Source organism: Oryctolagus cuniculus, chromosome 1 (assembly GCF_051225735.1).
Source record: "Oryctolagus cuniculus isolate XC-2025 breed Fujian yellow rabbit chromosome 1, ASM5122573v1, whole genome shotgun sequence".
NCBI lineage: Eukaryota > Metazoa > Chordata > Mammalia > Lagomorpha > Leporidae > Oryctolagus > Oryctolagus cuniculus.
In genome coordinates, this window is record NC_142867.1 from 18320625 (window position 1) to 18340644 (window position 20020).

General features: G+C 49.2%; 2 protein-coding genes across 44 annotated transcripts in view; one reads left to right on the forward strand and one right to left on the reverse strand.

Annotated features, from left to right (window-relative positions):
• Positions 1–170: 170 nt before the first annotated feature.
• Positions 171–8304, reverse strand: PTPMT1 (protein tyrosine phosphatase mitochondrial 1). Of its 4 annotated transcripts, XM_051853327.3 has the most exons (4): positions 7748–8289; positions 7594–7674; positions 4464–4655; positions 171–603 (listed from the first exon to the last, which is right to left on the reverse strand). In XM_051853327.3, the coding sequence occupies exons 1-4, from the start codon at positions 8141–8143 to the stop codon at positions 454–456; spliced, it is 819 nt and encodes a 272-aa protein (XP_051709287.2). In that variant the 5' UTR covers positions 8144–8289; the 3' UTR covers positions 171–453. The 4 variants fall into 4 exon arrangements, with proteins under 4 accessions (XP_051709287.2, XP_089182739.1, XP_051709294.2 ...); XM_089326613.1 differs by lacking the exon at positions 4464–4655; XM_051853334.3 differs by lacking the exon at positions 7594–7674 and having other exon boundaries at positions 7748–8283.
• An 8621-nt stretch (positions 8305–16925) lies between these two features.
• CELF1 (CUGBP Elav-like family member 1) overlaps positions 16926–20020 on the forward strand; it is a 119666-nt gene continuing 116571 nt past the window's right edge. For 16 of the 40 annotated variants that reach the window (XM_070070459.2, XM_070070467.2, XM_089326707.1 and 13 more), the window contains exon 1: positions 17037–17198. The gene's annotated coding sequence lies outside the window, so the exon portion shown is untranslated. Of the gene's footprint in view, positions 17199–20020 lie in introns of all 40 variants that reach the window. The other 24 variants (XM_070070487.2, XM_017346474.4, XM_070070499.2 and 21 more) reach the window with 10 other exon arrangements.

The window sequence follows — 20020 nt, forward strand, 5'->3', positions numbered from 1 at the left end:
TCTATACTAGGACCAAAAGGGTAAGAGGAGCCCCACAGGTCCAGTGAAATTGGGATTCTGACAGTGGCAAAGAGTTAACGCTGAGTATTTCGCCTTCCTTGTCCTAGTGTTAAATATCCCTGAGTTACGGTGCTAAATGTCATTCTACATAATGTTAGGTACACAAGAGATTTTTGTTGAAATTATTATTTCTCTGATCCCATTCAAGAAAATAAGATACCCCAGTCCTTATACCAAGAACCCATGAATACAAGCCACACTAAATTTCTTCCTTTCTAGCCATACAATTGTTATTTCAGGAAAGTGAAACAAGACAAAAGCAAAATTATCCATTACTTAGTAGATTTCAGTTAGGTCAAGGATGGGCTTAAGCCCCTTCAGTCCTGGTAAACTATATTCCATATTAAGCAGGGCTGGGCTGTATTGAGTTCCTTCTAACCCATGTACTTCATGTCATTGGTGTATCACAGTCTCATTCTTTGCTGCTTCTGAAGTAATCTTATGGAACTCTTTGAGAACTTGCAACTGGCCAGGTCTGATGTGGATGTGTGACCGGATCTTGGTGATGGCTCTTACAGCCTCCTCTGGACTCCACTTGTGTACCTGAAATACAGGATTGGGAAGCCAACAGAGAAATAAAGTAGCAGGTATCAAGGTACCCTTCATCTTGAGTAGGTGCTAAAGGATTCCAATTAGGAGCAAACATTTGGCCTCGTGGTTAAGATGCTGCTTGCGATGCTCACATCCCATAAGGAAGTGCCTGGCTTTAATTCTTGGCTCTGCTCCAGAGTCCAGCTTCCTGAAAACGTGCACCCTCAGAAGCAGCAGGTGATGGCTCAAGTGGCTGGGCCCTTGCAATCCATATGGAAGACCTGGATGGAGTTCCTGGCTCCCAATTCCATCCTGGCCCAGCCCAGGTTTTTGTGGGCATTTGGGGAATGAACCAGAAGATAAGAGGTCCCTTTCTGCCTTTGAAATAAATAAATCAAAAAGAAAAAAAAATCTCCACTTTGGTGTTGATGCCATTTGGGAAACCATTCCATATTGGAGGGTCTGGGTCTAAGTCCTATCTCTTCTTTTAATCCAACTTCCTGCTGATGCCCACCCTGGAAAGCAGTTGGTTATGTCTCAAGTACTTGGGTCCCTGCTGTTCATATGGGAGATCTGGATTAATTTCTGGGCTCCCAGCTTCAGCCTGGCTCAGCCCTGGCTGTTGTGGGCATTTGGAGTGAACCAGCAGATGGAAGATCTCTTTTTGTCTGTCTCTGCTTTTCATGTATATAAAACTTTTTTTTTTTTTTTTTTTTTTTTTTTACAGGCTGAGTGGACAGTGAGAGAGAGAGAGACAGAGAGAAAGGTCTTCCTTTTGCCGTTGGTTCACCTTCCAATGGCCACCGTGGCTGGCACACTGCGGCCGGCGCACCGCACTGATCTGAAGCCAGGAGCCAGGTGTGCTTCTCCTGGTCTCCCATGGGGTACAGGGCCCAACGACTTGGGCCATCCTCCACTGCACTCCCTGGCCACAGCAGAGAGCTGGCCTGGAAGAGGGGCAACCGGGACAGAATCCGGTGCCCCGACTGGGACTAGAACCCAGTGTGCCGGTGCCGCAGGCGGAGAATTAGCCCATTGAGCTGTGGCGCCGGCCTATAAAACATTTTTTAAAATCTCAGGGCCAGGGGCTAGTACTGTGGCATAGTAGGCTAAGGCTCCATGTGCAGTGCCAGCATCCCCTATGGATGCTGGTCCATGTCCTGGCTACTCCTCTTCCATTCCAGCTCTCTGCTTATGGCCTGGGAAAGCAGTGGAAGATCTGAGTGCTTGGGCCCCTGCACCCACGTGGGAGACCTGGAAGAAGCTCCTGGCTTCTGGTTTTGGCTTGACCCAGTTCCAGCTCTGTGGCCATTTGGGGAGTGAACCAGCACATGGAAGACCTTTCTGTCTCCCTAGCCCCCTGCCCCGTAACTCTGCCTCTCAAATAAATAAAATCTTTTTTAAAAAAAATCTCAGGGCCAGTGTTGCAGAACAGTAAGTTAAGCCACCAACTGTGACACCAGCATCCCATATGAGTGCTGGTTCAAGCCTCAGCTACTCCATTTCTAATCCAGCTCCCTGCTAATGTGCCTGGAAAAGCAGCAGATGACCCAAGTCCTTGGGCCCCTTCCAACCATGTGGGAGATATGAAATTCCAGGCTCCTGGCTTAGGCCTGGCCCTGCTTTGGCTGTTGCAGCCATCTGGGGAGTGAACCAGTTGATGGAAGATTGATCTCTCCCTCTTTCTGTAATTCTGCCTTTCAAATAAATAGATAAATAAATACATCTTTAAAAAACAACAACAAAATCTCCATTTTGGGAGATGTTAAAAACCATGTTCCAGGTATTAAAACAGAACACTTGAACTACTTTAATCAATCAATCTCACAATACTATGCAAGTGGCTGGGTGGACAAGTCATTTGACCCACTTCTCATTCTGCCAAATCCTAGAAAAAGAAGGCTTAACATGCCATGTTGAGATCATAAGTTAAAGATTGCCTAGGTCTATTCAACATCTTCTTTGAACTGGGATTTTGGTTATAAGAATTTCTAGGAAAGAGTACATGTAGGTAGGTGTTTTCATATAATTTGTCCTTGGGACTAGAAAAATGAGTACTTCTTAAATTTAACTAGGAGAGTTATCTTTGTGTCCTAAGGATACTCGTTGGTTTAGAACTGAATGGAAAACAAACAAAAAAGCCTCAATGGAACCAAGAAAATACAGATTTCTAACCTGCTATTTTTATTCTCTCATGGTCCCAAATACCACCATAAGACAGAATTCTCATGACCAAAGCTTTAGTGTTGTTCGGTCAAATACTCGCTATCCACAGTCACAAAAATAAGTCCAGGCTGATTATCTTCACATTCCATTTTCCTTAAACTATCCACATAACTTAGAAAATGCACTGCAGAGGCAGACGTATAAACAAGAAGGAGTCAAGTTAAGATGTGCAAAACAACGGAATAATTAAGGGTGTTTGCTTCTTCTAAATGACTTTTTTTTTTAAGTTTATTTATTTGAAAGGCAGAGTGACAGAGAGGGAGAGACAAAGATAGATCTATCCTTTGGTTCACTCCCCAAATGGCTGCAATAGGCAGGGGTGAGCCAGGCCAGACTCAGGAGCCAGGAATTCGATGGTGGCAAGAACCCAAGCTCTTGGGCCATCTTCCTCTGCCTTCCAGGCACATTAACAGGAAGGTGAATCAGAAGTGGAGCAGCTGGGACTTGAGCCAGTGCTCCTATGGAATGCCAGCATCACATGCAGCCGCTTAACTCACAGTGCTACCATGCCAGCCTCTCTGCTAAATATTTTTAGAGCATCAGATCTGCCATCAATAATATTGATAGGCAAAATCAGTTTGGACCCCCATTTCTAGAAACAATGTCTAGAAGTTTACCCTTAAGTAGTTGAAGAAACCTAAGTAGTATAGAGTGGGAAGTGAGCAGCACTGTCATCTATAGCACTTGATTGCCTTTAGCTGGGGTTGAACAGCCTTTGCAACTATATTTTTTTAAAAAAATATTTAAGGGGGCCAGCATGGTGGCATAGCAAGTAAAGCCACTGCCTGTGACACTGGCGTCCCATATGGGTGCTAGTTCCAGTCCTGGCTGCTGCACTTCCAATCCAGCTCCCTGCTAATGCGCCTGGGAAAGCAGTGGAAGATGGCCCAAGTCCTTGGGTCCCTGTAGCCATGTGGGAGGCCCAGAAGAAGCTCCTGGCTCCTGGCTTTGGTCTGGCTCACCGTGGGCCTTTGCAGCCACTTGGGAGTGAATCAGAGGATGGAAGATATCACTCTTTCTCTGCAACTGTGTCTTTAAAATAAATAAATCTTTAAAAAATATATCTATTTGTGAGGCAGAGACGGAGATAGAGCAAGATATAGAGTTTTCATTGGCAGGTTCACTTCCCAAATGCCCACAACAGCAAGGACTGAGCCTGGTGGAGGATAAGCCAGGAACTCAATCCAGGTCTCCCACCAGGTGCCAAAAACCCAATTGTTTGAGCCATCACGGCTGCCTCCCAGGGAACACATCAGGAAGAAGGTGGTGAAGTCAGGAGCCAGAGCTGGGTATGGAACCAAGATATTGTGATATGAGACACAGGCATCTTAACTGCTAGGCTAAATATGTGCCCAAACTCCATTTTTTTGAACGCCTGCTCTAGGCCAAAACTTGATGTACTTTGTCTCACTTGGGCTTCGTATCGCGTTTACTTTGAGGAAAAGCATCAGCGAGGAGAACACACTTTTGCCTGTTTGGACGACAGCCTCTCACACAGTTCAGGTGCTTCCCACAATACCACACTGCCTCCCGAGAGCCTGAAATTGGGAATGTGGCTCCTTCTCGCAAGGCCCAGCAGTAGCGCATGCGGTGGAAGCTCTGGAAACCTGCCACAAATGGGACCAGTGCAGAAGGGCCTTTCCTACCTGAATCAGATACGCTGCCACCATAGTGGCACTTCTGGAGCGACCGGCCTTACAATGCACGTAGACACACTGGCCCAGAGCCTGGTATTTGAGAGCAAACTGGACTCCTTTTTTGAGGTTAGCCAAGGTGGGGATCCCGGTCATGTCCACTGTGCTGAGCCGCAGCTGCTCGACTCCGAACTTCTTCCACTCCTGGAACCAGGTGCAGCACATAAAGAAAGAATGGAGAGAAAACCAAATGTAGGCGGGATGAAGAGGGGCTCTCAAAAGGCAGCAAAGCGGGCCGGCACTGCGGCTCACTAGGCTAATCCTCCGCCTAGCGGCGCCGGCACACCGGGTTCTAGTCCCGGTCGGGGCGCTGGATTCTGTCCCGGTTGCCCCTCTTCCAGGCCAGCTCTCTGCTGTGGCCAGGGAGTGCAGTGGAGGACGGCCCAGGTGCTTGGGCCCTGCACCCCATGGGAGACCAGGAGAAGCACCTGGCTCCTGGCTCCTGCCATCGGATCAGCGCGGTGCACCGGCCACGGCAGCCATTGGGGGGTGAACCAACGGCAAAAGGAAGACCTGTCTCTCTGTCTCTCTGTCTCTCTCTCTCTCACTGTCCACTCAGCCTGTCAAAAAAAAAAAAAAAAAGGCAGCAAAGCAATTTGGGAGTGAATCAGTTTCCTACAATGTGAATATGTTGTTTCCTGTTTTCTAAAAAGGAAACTTTTCCCATACGCATCTTTAAAATGGCTGACTCCATGGTTGGTACTTCATCGAAAACAGATTTGTTGCTGAGTTAAAACTAAGTCAAGGAGCTGGTGCTGTGGCGTAGATGGCTAAACCTCCACCTGCAGTGCTGGTGGGTGCTGGTTCAAGTCCCAGATGCTCCACTTCTGATCCAGCTCTCTGCTAATGCGCCTGGGAAAGCAGTGGAAGATGGCCCAAGTCCTTGAGCCCCTGTGCCCACATGGGAGACCAGGAAGAAGCTCCTGGCTCCTGGCTCCAGTCTGGCCCAGCACTGGCCATTTTGGCCACTTGGGGAGTGAACCAGTAGATGGGAGATCTCTCCCTCCTTTTTTTTTTTTTTTTTTTTTGACAGGCGAGTGGATAGTGAGAGAGAGAGAGACAGAGAGAAAGGTCTTCCTTTGCCGTTGGTTCACCCTCCAATGGCCACCACAGGAGCCAGATGCTTCTCCTGGTCTCCCATGCGGGAGCAGGGCCCAAGCACTTGGGCCACCCTCCACTGCATTCCCTGGCCACAGCAGAGAGCTGGCCTGGAAGAGGGGCAACCGGGAAAGAATCCAGTGCCCCGACCAGGACTAGAACCTGGTGTGCCGGTGCCGCTAGGCAGAGGATTAGCCTATTGAGCCGTGACGCCGGCCTCTCTCTCTCCTTTTGTCTCTGTATCTCTGCCTTTCAAATATAAACATATAAATATTTTTAAAAATTTAAGATTTCAAGTATTCTTAAAGCATCACTTGAATCTTTAGCCTCAAAGCACTACATCTGTAAAATCCACCTACAAGAATGTGAACATGTTTTTTTGCATAATCTTAGCACTTGTGGAGGGAATGATGCAGGGTTGAGGCATTATACACATATTTTTAAAGATTTATTTATTTGTAGGCCGGCACCGCGGCGGCCATTGGAGGGTGAACCAACGGCAAAAGGAAGACCTTTCTCTCTGTCTCTCTCTCTCACTGCCCACTCTGCCTGTCAAAAAAAAAAAAAAAAAAAAAAAAAAAAGAAAAAGAGCTGGATTGGAAGTGGAACAGCCAGGACTCAAACCGGCACTCATTTGGGAAGCCAGCATTGCAGGTGGTGGCTTAACATGCTGTGCCACACCACAAACTCTGGGGTATTATATTTAGCTAGTGCTTTATAGTTCTTTCCATAAGTCTCCTTAAAAAAAAAAAAAAAAAAAACTTTATGAGGGAGCACATGGTAGTAAACAGGAATAGCATTTTTTATTTTTAAGATTTATTTATTTGAAAAATTTATAGAGAGAGACAGAAGTCTTCCCTCCACTGGTTCACTCGCCCAAATGACTGCAATGGCCAGAGCTGAGCTGATCCGAAGTCAGGCGCCAGGCGCTTCAGGCCTGGGCTTTAACCCACTGTGCTACGACACCAGCCCCAGCTACAAGTATTTTTAAAGTATGAAAAAAAAATCTGCAGGTTGAAATATTACATCTTCATCAGGCTATGATAATTGTTTATTGCTAGTAGATGTCAAACACTCTAATGATAGGGCAACATTTAATTACCACTGTGGGAGGTTCCACAAACAGGCAGTCACATTTAATGAAAAGTATATTTTAGGCCTGAATTTTGTTATAACAGTAATTTGGAGTTCCACCAGGATCTATAACTTAATTCCACCAAATCAGTCAATAAATTCTTTACAGTTTTTTCAATGCATAGTTTTATGATAAATTTAGAGTATGTAATGGGGTGGTGTGTGTCCTCTTAAAAGTTGGCAGGGACTTGATATTGAGTGCCTAACACAGTGCCTGACACATACTTAGTGGCTAAAAAGTGCTGCATCAATGAAGGAAATTAGCAAGACACACAAAAATTGCCTTTCAATTTTAGGTACCGAAATTAAGAATATTTGTGGGAGCCAGGTTAAGCCTCCACCTGTACTGCCAGCATCCCGTATGAGCAGGGGTTCAAGTCCCGGCTGCTTCCCTTCCCACCCAGCTCCCTGCTATGGCCTGGGAAAGCAGTGGAAAGTGTCCCAAGTCCTTAGGCCCCTGCACCCACGTGGGAGACCCGGATGCAGTTCCAGACTCCTGGCTTCCTGCTGGCCCAGCCTCAGCCGCTGCAGCCATGGAGGGGGTGAACCAGCAGGTGGAAGACCTCTGTCTTTCCTCTCCCTGTAATTCTGCCTTTCAGATAAATAATTTTTTAAAACAATATATTTGTGTACAAAAGAGTGATCAGACTTTGTCTTCTTTCAAGTCCCCTTCACGGGGACTTCCTATCGTACCTCCCGCTGCGACCATTTAAACCTGGCGGAGCGGAAGCGGGGCACCCGCGTCTCTGTGCACGGTCCCGGCTACACCAGCTCAGCCGGGCCCACGGCGGAGGGCGAGGCCGGCGGACGCCCCGCCCCAGCTCCTCCCCGCAGGCCGCGACCCCCTCACCTCGGACGAGTTGCACAGAAACCTCGTCTCGTACTCCTCGTTCATGGTGATCACCCCGCGCACGTTCTCGTCCTGGACCAGCTGCCGAGGCAAAGGGGGAGCTCAGCGAGGGCCGCCCGGGCCGCTCCCGGGCCCGCCGCCCGGCCCGGCTCACCTGGAGCGTCATGCTGCGCAGCGGCAGCGCGCCCAGCAGCACCGTGGGGTCGATGCGGTGGTACCAGTCCCGGTGCCCCCGGCCCGGCATCTTGCCGCGGAACACCGTGTAGAGCAGCGTCGGGTAGAAGAGCACCCGGGCCAGGCCGGCCCCCAGCCACTCGGCGGCCGCCATCCCGCCCCACCCGACCAGGCGCAGCGGCGGCCTCCCGGCCCCCGGGCTCGCGGGCGGCGGCGGCAGCAGCTGGAGGGGCGGCGGGGACGGCGAGGGCTCAGAGCCGGCCGGGGCCTCCCGCGAAGGCGACGCGGTCGGCGCGGGCGCCTCGAGCGCCGGGACTGCGGACGCGGCCTCCTGGGAGTCCGGGCTAGGACCTGGCGCCCCCGGGGCGGCCACCATGGCTCGGGGGGAGGGGCCACCGGCCTCGGGGGAGGGGCCCGGAACTCCTGGGCTGGTAACCCGGACCCCGGCCTGCGGACGGAGAGAGCATCGCGTGTGACAGTGGGGCCGCCGCCTATGGCCGGTGACACCTCCCTCGCCCCCACCCCCCACCCCGGGAGGGGCTGTGACCCCGGGCGAGGGGGGCATGACCCCTGCGTGTGGAACGATGACGCTGGCTGGGGCAGTCTCTGGACTCCGGCCCGGAGGAGGGGCAGGGTCCCCAGGTGAGGGTGTGGTTCCCACGACCAGGACGAGACTGCGGTAGGGGTAGTAGCCAGGAAGCGGAGAGTGGAAGGAGCTTGGAACTTTCTCCCTTTTTAAAAATTTTATTTTTAAAAATTTATTTGAAACGCAAAGACTGGTTCACTGCCCAAGTGGCCACAAGAGCCACGTGGGTGGCAGGAACCCAAGTACTTGAGCTGCTTCCAAGGTGCCCAGTAGCAGGAAGCTGCATCTAAAAGAGGAGCCAACACTCAGCCCCATACGGAATGTGCCTTCCAAAGCATACTCAACTACTCCACTGAACGCCTGTGCTGGTTTGGGGCTTTTTTTTTTTTTTTTTTTTTAAGATTTACTTGTTTATTTGCTTTGAAGGGAAGAGTGACAGAGACAGACAGACAGAGAGATCTTCCATCCACTGGCTCTGTGTCCCCAGATGGCAGAAATGCCCCGGGTGGGCCGGGCAGAAGGCAGGAGCTTGAAACTTCGTCCAGGTCTGCTACGTGGGTGACAGATGGCCAAGTACTTGGGTCCTCTTCTGCTTTCCCAGGGGTATTAGCAAGGAGCTGGATCTGAAGTGGAACAGCTGGGACTTGAACTGCTGCACCACAATCTGGGCCCCTGTTGCTTTGAGTTTTTTTTTTTTTTTAATATTTATTTATTTGAAAGTGAGAATTACTGAGAGAGCTCTTCCATCCACTGGTTCACTTCCCAAACAGCCACAATGACCACGGATGGACCAGGCTGAAGCCAGGAGCTTCATCTGGGTCTCCCACGTGGGTGCAGGGGCCCGAACACTTGGGCCATCTGCTGCTGCTATCCTAGGTGCATCAGCAGGGATGCTGAATTGCAAGTGGAACAGCTGGGATTCGAACCAGTGCCCATATAGGATGCAGGCACATGCAGGCTGCAGCTTAACCCGTTGGGCCACAGCATTAGCCCCAGCCTTGTTTTTAATCAGAGGAGCCTGATTCTGGCTTTATATTAGCAAGAAGCTAGAGCCCCGGATAAGGCACCCAGGTGTCCTCACCAGCCTCATAACCACTGGGGCTGAACACCTGCCCCCATGTGTGCCATTACAAAATAAATAAATAAAGCCCTGGCAGCTTGACTTTATAATCCAGCCATTTAAACTGTACAGTTGAATGAGTGTTAGTGTATTCACTGGGTTGTGCAGCCGTCACCACAAATAACTTTAGAATGCTTTCATTGCCCCAAAAAAGAAACCCCATTACCATTAGCAGTCACTCAAAATTTCTCCCCAACCTGCCAGCCCTGGGCAACCACTCATCTACTTTTTGTCTCTGTAGATTTGCATGTCCTGGGCATTTCAAATAAATGAAATCCTACAGCAGGTGTCCTTTGTATCTGGCTTCTTGGCATGAGTATAATATTTTCAAGGTTCATCAATATTTTAACATATGTCAGTACTGTATTTTTTGCTGCCAAATAGTATTCTGTTGTTATATACTCTATTTTGTTCCTCCACTTATTTATTTATTTATTTATTTTTAAGATTCATCTGAGGAGCCAGTGCTATGGCATAGCGGGTAAAGCCATCACCTGCAGTGCTGGCATCCTATATGGGCCCTGGTTCTAGTCTCAGCTGCTCCTCTTTCAATCTAGCTCCCTGCTGATGGCCTGGGAAAAGCAGTGGAAGATGGTCCAAGTGCTTGGGCCCTGTGCCCGCATGGGAGACCTGAATGAATTTTCCTGACTCCTAGCTTCAGCATGGCCCAGCCTTGGCCCTTGCAGCCATTTGGGGATTGAACCAGCAGATGGAAGATCTTTGTCTCTCCCTTTGTCTCTCCCTCTCTTTCTGTAACTCTGACTTTCAAATAATACATAAGCTAGAATGACAGAGAAGGAGAAATATTCCATCCACTGGTTTACTCTCCACATTTTGGCAATAGTCATGGCTGGGCCAGGACAAAGGCAGGAGCCAGGAACTCTATCTGGGTCTCCCATATGAGTGGTAGGAACCCAACTAGCTGGGCCATTATCTGCTGCTTCCCAGGTACATTAGCAGGAAGCTGGATTGGTGTAGCCAGGACTCAAACAAAGCACTGGGATATGAGAAGTCATGGCCCCAAGTGGCAGTTTAACCTATGCCACAAGGCCTGCCCCATATAGCCATTTTTTAAAGTTTACTGATTTTTATTTATTTGAAAGGCAGAGAGAGAGAGGAGAGGAGAGGTCTTCTATCCACTGGTTCATTCCTTAAATGTCCACAACAGCCATGGCTATGCAAGGCCAAAGCCAGGAGCCAGGAATTCCATTTGGGTTTCCCATGCATCTGGCAGGGATCCGAGTACTACTTGAACCATCATCCACTGCCCCCCAGGGCATTCAAAGCAGAATTTAAACCACTGCACCACAGCACCCGCTCCTCTATCCTATTTTTAATACATTAAAAACATACATTTTTGGCTGGCACCGCGGCTCAGTAGGCTAATCCTCCACCTGCAGCGCCGGCACCCGGGGTTCTAGTCCCAGTTGGGGCGCCGGATTCTGTCCCAGTTGCTCCTATTCCAGTCCAGCTCTCTGCTGTGGCCCGGGAGTGCAGTGGAGGATGGTCCAGGTCCTTGGGCCCTGCACCCACATGGGAGACCAGGAGGAAGCACCTGGCTCCTGGTTTCGGATCAGTGCGGTGCGCTGGCCGCAGCGTGCCAGCCGCGGCGGCCTTTGGAGGGTGAACCAACGGCAAAAGGAAGACCTTTCTGTCTCTTTCTCTCACTGTCTAACTCTGTCAAAAAAAAAAAAAAAGATTAAAAAATGCATACATTTTTATAATAAAACTCATCCTATATTCACTGTTCAGTTGCCTACTTTTTTCATTCAGTATTCCTCATATGCCTTGTCAGTGCAGATAGACATAAATTTTACTTTATCCTTTTCAAAAACCTACTCAGAGGCAGGCCCTGTAACACAGCAGCTTAAGCTACCACTTGGGATGTTCACATCCCGTATCAGAGTGCCAGTTCAAGTCCTGGCTCCTCCTCTTCCCATCCAGTTTTCTGTTAATCTGCCAGGGAAGGCAGCAGATGATGGTCCAGGTAACTGGGTTCCTGACACCAATATGAGAGACCCCCATGGAGTTCTGGGCTCTTGGCTTTGGTCTGGCCCAACCTTGGCTGTTGCAGCCATTTAGGAAGTGAACCAGCAGATGGAAGATCTCTCTCTCTCTCTCTTCTGCCTTCCAAATAAATAAAATAAACATTTTAAATAGAAAAGTCATTTTCTGAAACAATTGTAGAGATTGGATTATGAACTGAAATAATTCCAAAGAATTGCTGTTAATTTTGTTAATGAGGTCACAGTTCTGTTGCTATGTAAGAAAATGTCTAAATTTACATATATGGGATTTGCATAAAAATACTGTACCAAGAAAAAAAGGCAGATTAGATAAATATGGCAATGCTAATGTTGAATCTGAGTAATATTCTGTGAGGACTTGTGCCCTTCAGCCTACTTTTTAAAAATTATTTTTATAATTAAAGTTAAAAAACAATGTGATTTTTGGGGCCAGCATTGTGACATAGCAGGATAAACCTACACATTCGATGCCAGCATCTCATATAGGTGCCAGTTCAAGTCCTGGGTGCTCCACTTCCCATCCAGTTCCCTGCTAATGGCCTGGGAAAAGCAGTAAAAGATGGCCCAAGTCCTTGGGCCCCTGCACCCACCTCGGAGACCCAGAAGAAGCTCTGGGCTCCTAGCTTCAGCTTGGCCCAGTCCTGGCCATTAAATAAATCTTTTTTAAAAAGTGATTTTCATCACATACCTAATAAAAATTGTAAATAAATCAAGTAGTCTTTTGGTGGCTTTTCAAAGTTTCAACCACATTGCTTTGAGTTGATATTGTTTATTTTTACTGCTCTATAATAATCCATTATGTGATTATATTATCATATATTTACCCATTTTCCTCAACTCAAATTTAGGTTGATGGTAATTCTTCTAAATTAAGAAGGTAACTTTTGGGGCCAGTGCTGTGGCGCAGCGAGTTAAAGCCCTGGCCTAAAGCGCCAACATCCCATATGGGCACCGGTTCTAGTCCTGATTGCTCCTCTTCCTATCCATCTCTCTGCTGTGGCCTGGGAAGGCAGTGAAAGATGGCCTAGGTCCTTGGGCCCCTGCACCCACGTGGGAGACCCAGAGGACGCTCCTGGCTCCTGGCTTCAGATCGTCTCAGCTCTGGCCGTTGCAGCCATCTGAGGAGTGAGCCAGCGGATGGAAGACCTCTCTCTGTCTTTACCTTTCTCTCTAACTCTTTCAAATAAATAAATCTTTTTTAAAAATGTAACTTTAAAAAAAGATTTATTTATTTATTTGAAAGGCAGCATTACAGAGGGAAAGAGAAAGAGATATCTTCATCCACTTGTTCCCAAATGGCCCCAAAAGCTAGGGCTTGGCCAGGCTAAAGCCAGGAGCTTGAAACACCATGTGATTGGGCCATCTTCCACTGCCTTCCTAAGCAAATTAGCAGGGAGCTGGATCAGAAGTGGAGCAGCCAGAAATTGAACCGGTGCCCATATGAGATGCCAGTGTCGCTGGCACTGGCTTAACCCACTGAGCTGCGCCAGCCTCAAGAATATATATATATATATATATATATATATATATATATTTTGGACATCTGGGGAGCTGCTAGGTTAGCTTGAGGAACTTGAACTTGAGGAGTGATGAAAACGTAACAAGTTATCAAGAAGTCCCAAGCAACCACAAGTGGAGTGTCATGCAGCTTCCTGCAATGGATAAACAAGGCTTTTTTTTTCTTGAAGATTTATTTATTTATTTGAAAGACAGAAAGAGAGAGAGAGACAGAGAGAATCTTCCATCTGCTGGTTCACTCCCTAAATGGCTGCAACAGCTAGGGCTGTGTCAGGCTGAAGCCAGACACTTGGCATCCAGGTCTTTCATATGGATGTTAGAGGTCCAAGCACTTGGGCCATCTTCTGCTGCTTTCCCAGGCACATAAGCAGGAAGCTGGATGGGAAGTGGAGTGGCCAGGACTTGAAATGGTGTTCAAATGGGAGGCCAGTGTATCCCAGGTGGCGGCTTAACCTGCTGTGCCACAGCTGTCTGAAGCAGCAGCTTAATTGGCTGTACCACAATGTCTACCCCATCGCTCAGTCTTGTCATTGCCTCCATCTATGGTTTTGTTTTATAGTTTTGGGTTATAACAGTAATATATGCCTGTTGTAGAAAATGCAAGCACCTCCAAATTATACAGTGCAAAAACTGAAGGCCTGGGGCGGGTGTTGTGGTGTAGCAGGTTAAGTTGCCACTTGGGATGCCTACATCCCATCTAGGAGTGCCTGATTCAAGTCCTGTCTACACCATGCTTCTGATCCAGCTTCCTGCTAATGCATATGGGAGGCAGAAGATGATGTCTTTTTTAAATAGAGAACTTTTATTTAATATAAATTTCGAAAGTACAACTTTTGAATCATAGTGGTTCTTCCGCCCATAACCACCCTCCCACCCACAAACCATTCTACTGCCTATCTCATCCCATTCTTCATTAAGATTCATTTTTAATTATCTTTATATACAGAAGACCAACTCTATACTAAATAAAGATCTCAATAGTTTGTACCCACACAGACACACAAAGTATAAAGTACTGTTTGAATACTAGTTTTTCTGTTAATTCTCATAGTACAATACATTAAGGACAGAGATCCTACATGGGGAGCAAGTGCACAGTGACTCCTGTTGTTGATTTAACAATTGACACTCTTATTTATGATGTCAGTAATCACCTGAGGCTCTTGTCATGAGCTGCCAAGGCTATGGAAGCCTCTTGAGTTCACAACTCCGACCTTATTTAGACAAAGTCATAGTCAAAGTGGAAATTCTCTCCTCCCTTAAGAGAAAGGTACCTCCTTCTTTGATGGCTCCTTCTTTCCACCAGGATCTCACTCACAGAGATCTTTCACTTAGGTTTTTTTTTTTTTTTTTTTTTTTTTTTTTTTTTTTTTTTGCCACAGCATCTTGGCTTTCCATGCCTGAAATACTAGAAGATGATGTCTTCAGTGCTTGGGTTGTGGCCACCCATGCAGGAAACCTGGATGAAGATCCTGGCTCCTGGCTAAGGCCTGGCCAAGCCCTGACTACTGTAGACATTTGGGGGAGTGAACCAGCAGATGGAAGATATCTCTGTCACTCTACCTTTCTAATCAGTAAATGAACATATAAATCTTTTTTTTTTTTTTTAAAGAAGTAACTATTTAGCTGGACACTGTGAAAAACACAGGAGATAAAAGAGAATAAGATAAGCATGTTCCCTATTCTTATTTAGGTCATGGACAGGTTCTAGAAAATGTCTAAAGGCCAAACTATTCTTTCCGTACTTAGCATCTCTATATGCCTATTTGTTAATGCTAGAACATTCATTGAGGGCCTATCATGGATCAGGCATTGTTATCTAGGCCCTGAGATTATAGCTGTGAAATACAACAGACAAAACCCCTGTCTCCTCAGGGTTTTCCTTCTGGGCAGGGGAGACTTCAAATAAAATGAGCAAAACATGTAAAACTGTACTGTGGTTGGGGTGGGTGTTGTGGTGCAGTAGGCTAAGCTGAATGCCTGCGCCCCATATCAGAATGCCTGGGATAGAGTCCCACCTCCATTTCCAGTCCAGGTTCTTGATAATGCCTCCCTGGGACCGACGTGGAGACCCAGATGGAGTTCCTAGCTCCTAGCTTCCACCTGGCCTCGTGCTGGTTGTTGAGGGCATCTGGGAAGTGAACCAGTAGATGGAAGATCTCTTTCTCTCTCTCTCTGTCTCTCTCTCTCTCTCTCTCCCCCTTTAAAATAAATAATCTTCAAAAATTTAATTGTGGTAATGTTTGTGACAATATCCTGTAAGCTTTAAGAGTCTACAAGTATGGCATTTTTCTGCAAATTACATGTATGACTATTAAGAGAATTCACTAACATGAAGAATGTATGCGGGGGGGAGGGCTGGCGCTGTGGCGTAGCCAGTGAAGCCGCTGCCTCCAGTGCCGGCATTCCATATGGGTACTGGTTCTAGTCCCGGCTGTTCCACTTCCGATCCAGGATCCAGCTCTCTGCTTTGGCCTGGGAAAGCAATGGAAGATGGCCCAAGTCCTTGGGCCCCTGCACCCGCGTGGGAGAGCCAGAAGAGGCTCCTGGTTCCTGGTTTCAGACTGGCACAGCTCTGGCCATTGTGGCCAACTGGGGAGTGAACCAGCAGATGGAAGACTTCAATCTCTCTCTGCCTCTTCTCTGTTTAACTCTGACTTTCAAATTAATTAATTAATTAATTAAAAAAAAGAGAGAGAATGTATGTAAGGGGCCAGTGCTGTGGTGCAGTGGGCAAAGCCTCTGCCTGTGGTGCCGGTATCCCAAAAGGGGGCCAGTTTGAGTTCCGGCTGCTAATGTGCCTGGGAAAGCAGTAGAAGATGGCCCCAAATGCTTAGGCCCCTGCACCTAGGTGGGAGACCCAGAAGAGGCTCCTTGCTCCTGGCTTCGGATCAGCTCAACTCCAGCTGTTGCAGCTATTTGGGGAGTGACCCAGCAAATGGAAGACCTATTTCTCTCTCTTCCTGCCTATCTCTTCTCTTCTCTTCTCTGCCTATCAAATAAAAAAAATAAATAAAATAAAATAAATCTTAAAAAGAAAAAAGAATGTACATAAACCTACACAGTACAGAATATGAGTATGAAAATGTGCAGATTGGGTCTCATTGTTCTGGTCTACTCACGTGTGGCACCAGCAGCGCTCGTGGGGAGAGTGGTGCTTCCAGTATAATCAGTATTTGGAGTATAGAAAGTATTTGCTCTGGGAAGCCAGATGATGTTACAGAGAACTCATTTGTAAGTGCACGAATTATTTGTACACCAATTTTCTCTCTCCATCTGCATTTCACTATCTCCCAAGGTTGGTTTAAACAGTAACAACGAATTGTACAGTTTGCATTCCAACAAGGATTTCTGCCTCACTCCAAGGAAGTCTGTTGAGATATAACTTGGGGCATTCAAAATGTTTCTTTTTCTGAGAAAAGTAGGTTAGGGCTGGGCTGGCAGTGTCTTAATGGAATCTTTATGAGCCCTCTGGGTGTGGCCGGTTGTGGGTCCACCTGCTGTTCACCTTGCTAGCAGGCACTACACATTCCAGCCAAGAGGTAAGAAGGCCTGAGTACTGTAGCCTGGAGGGTGTGCCATGTGCCTGGACTGGCCAAGCACCTTCATTCACTCACTCATTCATTCATTCATTAGAGGTTTTATTAGGCGTATATTCAGTGCCAAGCTGGAGTGCTTGCCCACCAGCGTCCTCCTGGGCTTCTGTGGGTGCAGTGCGCGGAGTCGAGAACTTCAGATTCCCAGGCCGGGGTCCTCCCTTCGGTGGAGCCCAGAGACAAAGGGATGTGCCCCTAGGAGCTCCGGGGGCTGAGGACTCCGCCCGCGCCCCCGGGGGCTTTGCCGCCGCTGCGTCTCCACTCCCCAGCCCGAGGGGGCGCTGCAGCGCCGGCGCTCGGCCCGCCCCTGCGCCGCGCTCCGCTCCGGCGAGGGCTGCGGGCGGCGCCGCGGTGGTACGTTCCCGCTCGCCGCCCTCCCCTCCACCTCGGCCCTCCCCGCCAGTGGTAGGTGCCGGAAGTGCCGCCATTTTGGGGTGTTCTGCTCTGGCGGCAGCGGCAGCGGCGGCGGGACGCGGAGGCTCCCCCGGGACTCGGCCTCAGCAGTGAGGCGGCGGCGGTGGCGGCGGCGGCTGCGGAGGCGCAGGCAGTAGCTGAGACAGCGGCGGGCTCAGGTGCAGCCGCTGGTGAGTGCGGCGGCTGTGGGATAACGGGCCGCGGGAGGGAGTGAGGGAGGGAGAGGAGGCAGGAGGGAGGCGCCGCGGGGCGGGTCCGGTTCGGGCGGCTGTGGGTCACAGGGCCCTCCGGGCGCGGCCGCTCCTGGCTCCCCGCGCCCTAGGGGCAGGGCTGCGCGCTCTCTCCTCCCCGCGTGTCGGGGTCCTCCGCTGCCCGGGTCCCGCCGCGCTGGTCCGGCGCGTGCCCCCGGGGCCCAGGGAGACCCGCCCTCCTCGTGGCCTTGCCCCTCTCTCCGCGCCCTGTGCCGTCACTCTCGGGGCTCTGAGGGTTTCGGTCCCCGGCCAGGGCTGCTCCGCTGTCTTCTTCCCGGCTGCCGTGGCCGAGCCCCAGCTGCCTTTCCCGGGACATCCCTTCCGTGGCCCCTGTCGCCCCACGTGTTCTTGGTGCCCACCCCCCCGGGGGTGGGGGGTGTCCCAGGACCCCTGGCCTCAGAGGGCAGCGCTGCGCGGGAGCCTCGAGGGCCCCCGGCTCCTCGCCCCAGATCTGCCGGCGCCCGGGCTCGCCCTCCCCCCACATCAGGTGCTCACCCAGTCATGGCCTAGAAGCGGCGGGGCCGGAGCTTCGCCCCGGGGCGCGGGGAGCCTGTGGAAGCGAGTTCTTCGCCGGAGACCTGGCTCTGGGTCGAAAGCTGGTGCTGTCTTGGTTGTGGTCCCGCGGGCAGTGGTGTAGACTCATCCCCACGGCCAAGGGGAAGGTGGTGAGATTTTGCTCGGAACCTGTTTCAGCAAAATGGACTCTGTTTCTGGCTAGCAGAGTTAATAGTATCGGCTTATTCCCCTCGGGTAGAAGGGCTGTGTAACAGTTTTAAAGAGTGTGGGAGCGCTTCACAGTGGCTGCAATGCAAAGGGTTGCAAATACCCAGTGCCTCTTGCACAGGAATTTCACCTCTTCAAGGGCTGGGCGCGGGCTTCGACTCTTTTTTGGGTCGGAGAGGCTTTAATTGTATTCTCTCACCTTTTTCATGAGAGTTGCGGCTGCCAGAGTTTGTTTCTCGGTGACTCCTTGGTGGGAACGAAGGCGTTTCTGTAGGGGTTCTTCTGCCTTAGCCTTAATGAGTCCGCTTGGAAAACCTGGGAGTTAGCAGGAACACGCGCGGACTGTCGGTACAGTGATCCTCTCTGGACACCAAGTTTCACGTCTTTTAAGCTGCACTTAGGAGGTGGGAGTTAGCCGAGATCGCGGCAGTGATGTCGCTGGAGCGCAGGCAGAGCGCTCAGCTGTTGCTTTAACCAGGAAAGTTGTGTTCTTTCCTCTCTCTGACTGTCCACCACCTGTTTCTGGTCGTGACCTTTGGCCCAGAGCATAGGCCTCGACTTCTTTTTTGCCCATCTGCGTTTCTTCTCATGTGGTGTCTGCACTTAGGAGCCGCTGGCAGGAGGCGCGCTCTGCTCTGCAGGTGGGGAGACTGAAGCCCTCTGAGTTCAGCGCCTTACTGGCTCAGGTTAACTAGGAAGTGCTCTTACAAAAGGGCTCGTGGCTGAGTTTGTTGTTGTTTTAAACACGGTGATGAGCAGCATGCAAATTGCCCTCTGAGATGTGATGGAATGAAAAGGACCCAGGGCTTGAAGTTAGAAGGCCTGGTTTGTAATCCTTGCAGTGTCAATTACTAATTATACAACCTTGGCCAAGTGTCTTCCTGATCCTGTTCTCATCTGCAAAATGGAGGTAACTGGGTCCCTCTCGCGCGGTGCTCATTCGGTTCCAGTGCTGTAGCATGCGCAAGTACCTGTGGCACAATAAGACAGACAGTGAAGTTTGGGCCAGAATGACAGGTTTTTCCGAAGATTCCATTTGTTATTCTTGTTACAGAAGTTACAGATTCATTATAAAAACTCAGGAAAGTCAGGAAGAAACTTACCCATAGACATTTTACTCAGAGATAATTGTTAGTATCTGGTCTTTATCTTTTCCATCCTGTTTATATGCTTTAGAAATGCTTATTACTGAAACAGACATACCATTCACATTTTTGTTTTTGTTTAAATTTTACCATATTATCCATCCTTTTATTTGTTAGAGAAATAAGAGACAGAGAAATTTCCCTTCTACTGGTTCCCTCCCCAAATGCCCAGATGGCTGGGGCTGGGCCAGGTGGGAGCTGGGAGCTGGAAACTCAATCCGGATCTGCCATGTGGGTTGTAGGAACCCAGTGACTTGAGCCATCTCCTGCCACCTCCCAGGGTCTGCATGAGGAGGAAGCTGGAGCCAGGCATCAAACCTAGGTACTCTCAGATGCACACATCTTAACTACAAGGTTGAATGCATACTCCGTCTTAAAAAATGAGTATATATTATACATAATACGTACTTAATTATTGATGTTTTCATCTATTTGAAAGGCAAAGTGAGAGGGAGAGAGGTCTTCCATTGCTGGTTTACTTCTCAAATGCTGGCTGTAGACAGCACTGGGCCAGGCCAAAACTAGGAGCCTGGAACTTCATCTGGGTCTCTCCCCTGTGGGTTGCAAGTACCCAAGCGCTCAGCCATCATCTCCCGCGAGTCCCCCCCACCAAAACATCAGCAGGAAACTGGATGAGAAGCTGAGTATCTGGGACTCAAACTGGCCTCTGATGTGGAGTGCAGGGGTGGCTAGCAGTGGCTTAGCCAGCTGTGCCACAGCATCTGCCTCATACTCTCTGTTTTTAATTTTAAGTAATAGGTGCTAGCAGAGTTTGTTTTAACCACATTTTAATTTTAAGATTTATTTATTTATTTGAAAGGCAGAAGCAGAAAGTGAGGTCTTCCATCCGCTGGTTCACTTTTACTTTTTTTT